At 43.1% G+C, this 5,528-nt stretch overlaps 1 protein-coding gene across 1 annotated transcript; it reads right to left on the bottom strand.

Annotated features, from left to right (window-relative positions):
• Window positions 1-4,222: 4,222 nt before the first annotated feature.
• MAS1 (MAS1 proto-oncogene, G protein-coupled receptor) lies at window positions 4,223-5,212 on the bottom strand. The gene has a single exon (XM_063153446.1). It carries the CDS (start codon window positions 5,210-5,212, stop codon window positions 4,223-4,225), a length of 990 nt encoding a protein of 329 aa, XP_063009516.1.
• Window positions 5,213-5,528: the final 316 nt, after the last annotated feature.

Here is a 5,528-nt window from a genome sequence, read left to right on the forward strand (position 1 = left end):
TCATATCTCTGAAACAACTGAAGCAAGGACTCTAGAAATACTTAACTAAGCCAGCAGCAGGTCTAGTCTTGTGTATTTAATGAGGCAAGAGTCCAGTTTGGAGAAAAAATAGGTTGCAATAATATAATTAAAAATTGAATGTTATATGCAAGGAAGAAGTGTTAGAATCATGTAGGCTATCTCAGTACCTCTAATCTGAATTCAAAGTTTTGCACCTGTAATACTTTTGTTTGAACGTGGATCCTAATGCTTCATCTTTTAGGCTTGTGTGAATCAACTGGAAAATAAAATAATTCCATGTGGACATCGCACAAGTGCCTGGGCAACCAAATAGAAGGCAAACTTGCTTTCCATTTGGATGGGTAGCTAGAAACCCTGTGTAGTGGATTTTAATGAATTATTTCTGCATGGAGTTGGGAAGAGAAGCAGCAGGCACACAAATGGCAAGGCAGCCATTTGTATGGTGTGAGCTACACACAAGCTCACACTGACTTTCTGCTTTGCCTTGACCTGGTACCTTCTGAGAGTATCTTCTGCTGGCCACGACCATCACTGCAACATCTGCTCATAAAACCCAGTGTGTGGGTCGTGCTCTCCCTGAGACTGGCACAGCAGGAGGACTTGAGAAGGAAGAATCTCACTGAGGGGAGCCAGACAATCTATCTAGGGTTTTTGGAGGACCCTGCAAAGAAGCCATCCCTCTTACCCTCACTCCACAAAGTGACCTGAGGCATTTTACCAGGGAATGCTGTGGACTTGTGGATTGTTCTCATGCTGAGAAGGGGAGGTTTGTTGTTTGCAGCAACCAGTACAACTGGGAAGCATTTCAGCTTCCCTTAGAGGATCTCCCAGGGTATGCTTCAGGCTAGAAGTAAACTGGGCAATATCATGTTCCTCACCTCTCCACCCTTGTTGTCACAAGGACTGTTCACAAAGTCCTTAACTCACAACTCTGTGAGTTATAGAGGACAGCTGCTGCATAAACTCATCACATCATTTTGGGCCTGAAACAGCAGCCTGCCCCGTACCATCCTCTGCACCCAGGGAGTAGCTACAAGAACAAAAACTCTTCTGTGTCTAGGGAAGTGACTTTTCTCCTTGTATTTCTAGTCACACTTTTACAACCCACAACATTCATTAGTATCAATTCGATCAGAAGCCTGGTAAAGAGCATTTTAACAAAGCAAGCTGTATACTGGACATTACTTTCCTGAATAATTCCTTGTCTTGGCAGCACAGCAAAATTACATCCTTATTATCCCAGACATTACAAGAGATAACCAAGAGATAGTTGCTGTTCTAAAGTGCCTGTAGTGCAAAACTGAAAGCACAACACTGGAGGCAAAATAATACAACTCTCATTTTATAGGTAGGAAAGAGTGGCACAGAAAAATTAGATGCCAATACTGCATTAAAATAGAGCCCACATCTCTAAGCTCCATCGATAGTACTTGACCCTCAAGACAACCCTTCCTGTTCTGCACCACTAAAAAGTGCTAAAACCATCTGATTTGTACAGTGGTATTTCAATCTCTCCCACAGTTGCAAATAATTTTTAAAGATGCAAGCTGGTGGGGAATCACATCCTTGTTGTGCAACAAATTGTCACATTTTCCATGTCTTGTGTTTTGGTTTTTTTAAATCATGGAATCATGTGCTTATTAGTTCCCCTTGTACTGCAGCCTGTCTGCACGGAGAACAGTCACCAGGTGCTATGATAAAGAAGAAAGAACATCCCTAAGTTATTTTTATCTATCCACTGGGAAATATTAGTAATTTTTCAACTGTTAGATATTCATTCTTATTTGTCCTTCTGCATGTGCATCTCATGCTGAATGTTAATTTTTGTTGCTTTGTGAACTGATCTATGAACACTTGTCCAAAATCTGAAACATTTGGAGGCATGGCCAGGTGAAAAGGGGTAATAAGCTAAAAGCTAGAGCACTATTCATCTCACAAGCATCCCCATTGCTCTGCTGCACATTATTGCCTCTTCAGATCCACTGCCCTGGCTGCATGCATGGTGATCCTTAACCCAAGCCTGTTGTAATAATCTGGATATGTTTAAGCACTGGAAATCATGTGCCTTACCTCACCTGAATCACTCTGAGAGAACTGGGTTGCATGTGTGGTTACAGCAGAAGCATGTGTTGAAGATGCTTCCTGCAATGCTGCCCCTGTCTCTGGTTCTCTGTGTGATTATTTTGAGGTAAGGGTAGGGAACAGCTTTGAAGGAAAGTCTGGGGTTTTTTTGGTGGGGGCTAGATCTATCCTAGTATTTAAGTTTATGGCATTTATCAGTGTTGAAAAATTTCCCTGCAGTCCCCTAGCCCTCAGCAGCTGCGTGCACACACATGACACATGTATGTGGATATCAAACCTGCTTTTCCCCTGGCCCTCCCTCACAAGGTGTCCACAGACCTCCTTGCCCTCTCCTGCACTCCCCATCAACAATGGGATGCAGCTCAGCTGATGTGTCATTCCAGCAGCACAGTAGATCTCTGCCCTAAGAGAGAAGCAGACGCCACTCATCTACTGCTGGAACCAGTAGAGGTGATAGGCCTGGGACTGGAGTTTCAAAGACAAAAACTGGAACAGGGGGAGGGGCTGTCATAGGTAAAGCTTTTGATGGAGTGAGGAACTCAAGCAGATGTAGGAGTAACCTCTTCCTTCTCCCAAGCCTTCTACAATGACACAATTCAATGCTTTAATGTAAGGAGGAAAGGGCATGTGCAGAAAGGACATTTATCCTTCTGAGATCTCCTTTCTACATGAATTCCCACCCAATCCTCTGTCTAAACCTACAGTCTTCCTTATTCCAGGACTGGCAGTCTTTCAACAAAGGAGGGGTGGGTCGTATTTTTCTTTCCCCTGTTAGCTATTAAGTGTGCCAATGGAAACTTGGCGGGAAGCTGAAGATGCTGCTTTTGCTTGTGGGGGGAGATCTCAGTTCCTGCTGAATTTGTGAACTGGCTCCATGGGGGCCAGAAGCAAATGTGTGTCTCTTTAAATGTGCCAATGTGCTCTGACTGACAAAATCTGCCATGTTCTTTGTGATAAAGCTCATCTGGCCCCATCATACCTTTCCTATTGCCCTCTGCATTCTGCAGCTTGGCTATAGTTGGGCAAGTGACCCTGGGAATTAAACTCCACAAAATAACAGCCCCAGTACCCTGGCATACAACAGAAGGAAGCAGGCAGCTGGAAAAGTGTGGCTGGTGTGTAGCTCCAGTCATTCATTGTGTAAGGCACCTTTCTTTTTTCTGTTTTTCCAAAACCGGTTGTTATAAAACAGGGAGGCCACACAGGGGACAAATATTCTCCAAAGAGATTAAAAACTAAGTATGTGCCTGAGACAGCAAATGTTGGGACTGACTTTCTCATAGACTCCTTGAATATCTAAACCTACAGGAATGCTGACATTTTGGGGATAAGCCCGCCCCACCCTTCATAATTAGGGCAAAATCCCTCTGTGAGTTGGCAACATCCCTGTATTGCCAGATAATCCTATGTGTCAAGTACCAAATTATCCAAGGACCCAGAGACATCTCGGTGTCAGTAGGAATTCTGCAACATATACTTTGAAAACAAATTCTGAAGTTTAACAACAGATTAAATAGGCCTTTTAACATATACTTAAATGTCTCGCTAGATCAAAGTTGCACCGTATGTGCATTGCTATGTATGGGGACTTACTGTCATACGTGGATTTCTTCCTCTGTTTCCCCCAGGGAGCAGCTCTTTTGCGCACTTAAACGAGCTGGAAACAGTTGAAATTAAATCCCAGTATGTAACGTGAATCCTGTGTTTAGTGGGTTTGACTTTTAAAAATGCGAACACACACAGGCCCTGATGACTTCAATAGCATTTATGGGTGCTCGGTGATTTTATAAATGTCACACTATTTATAACATATTTCTGTGTCCTTTTTTAATATTCTCTGTTGGCCTATCCATTTTTCACTGTGGTATCTTTGATTGGTATAGTCACATTAGGATGTAGCATGTATTTGAATAATTAAGAAAATACAAATTAAAAAAAAAAACAACAAATAAAAGTTATCTTTATTCTAGTCCCTGTTTTTCCATTGCTCAACCACCAAAGATAACAACACCATTTCACCTTTGCTTTTTACATTCTATGATAAATGCTTTTCGTTTTGCAGAGGCTTAATAAACATTCCAAGTCCAATTATTTGCCCCTACAGTTTCCCCCCTAAGCTTTAGAAAATTGTTTCGGCTATATCCAAACTCATGCCCACTTCCTGGCTTCTTGGCCGCAAGCCATCAGTGAGAGCTCTGCTGAGAACCACTTTGAGGCTCTCCTTGAACCTCTTCTTCTTGCTGCTTCCTACAAAGAAGTAAACCAGGGGGTTGATGCTACTGTTAACGGTGGACAGAACAATGGTGACATGGTTCTGCTGGCTGAGCAAAGATGACCAGTGGTGGTAATTCAGAAGATACAGCAGCCTCATAGGCATAGCAAAGATGAGGAAGACAATGACTGTGGCCACAATGATGATGTAGAGCTTTGACGAATGAGGTCTCAGGGAGTTACGGCGAATCCTGATAACCAAGATCAGGCTGGACAAAATCATTAGAGGAATGAAGATCATGAAAGTCAGGATCCACGTGAAGATGAGCAGTGCTTGGCAATGGTTGCCGTCGTCGAATTGTTCCTTGGTTGAATCATCTTTGCATGTTAAATATTCGGCCACTGTCATGAAAAAAGACAGAGTCCACAGAATGGCGCACACGATTGCCGATTGGTGCTGTGACCGGTGGCATCGGTACCAGATGGGGTAAACAATAGACAGACACCTCTCAATACTGATGGCTGTCAGGAGATAGAGACCAGTATTATAGCCAAGAAGGAAGACAATAGATAGTGTGGTGGTTACATAATAGTAAAAACCGTATGCGAATCCAAAACCAGCAATGTACTCAATTGACAGAATAAACGTACAAAGCAGTAAGGAGATATCAGCAATGGACAAGTGTGTGATGTACGCAGTGAATGGGTTTCTTTTGATCTGGAAGCAGAGGCACCAGAGGACAATTCCATTTTCACAAAAACCCAGGAAGGAGATGATCATAATTACCCAAAGTGGGGTCAATATCTCCCAGACCCTTTCCTGTGTAGAAATGTTTCTGTGCATTGAGATGTTCTCTGTGCCTTCGCTGGGATGAAACGTTATGTTTGACTCATCCATGGGGAAAGCTCAAGTTTGGATAGCACAGCTCTTCCTTCTGTAAATATGTATAAAAATATACTGTGAGCATTGTGTGCTCCTCCCCTCCCCCTTTTCCTTCTGTTTCGTGGACCCTCAACTTCTGGTCTTACACGAAGGCCTTGAGAAAAGGCACACCAGCTTTGATACACTGATGCTAGCTAAAACCCAATTAGAACTGCTCTTGGCAATGTTAAAGGTCACTAGCCCATCATGCTAGCAGAAATCCTGAGCTGCCTTCTCCAAGGGGCTCAGTCTGTGAGTGCTAAACCACAGCTAAAGAGAGTCTCTTAAAGAG

Source organism: Melospiza melodia, chromosome 3 (genome assembly GCF_035770615.1).
Source record: "Melospiza melodia melodia isolate bMelMel2 chromosome 3, bMelMel2.pri, whole genome shotgun sequence".
NCBI classification, from domain to species: Eukaryota; Metazoa; Chordata; class Aves; order Passeriformes; family Passerellidae; genus Melospiza; species Melospiza melodia.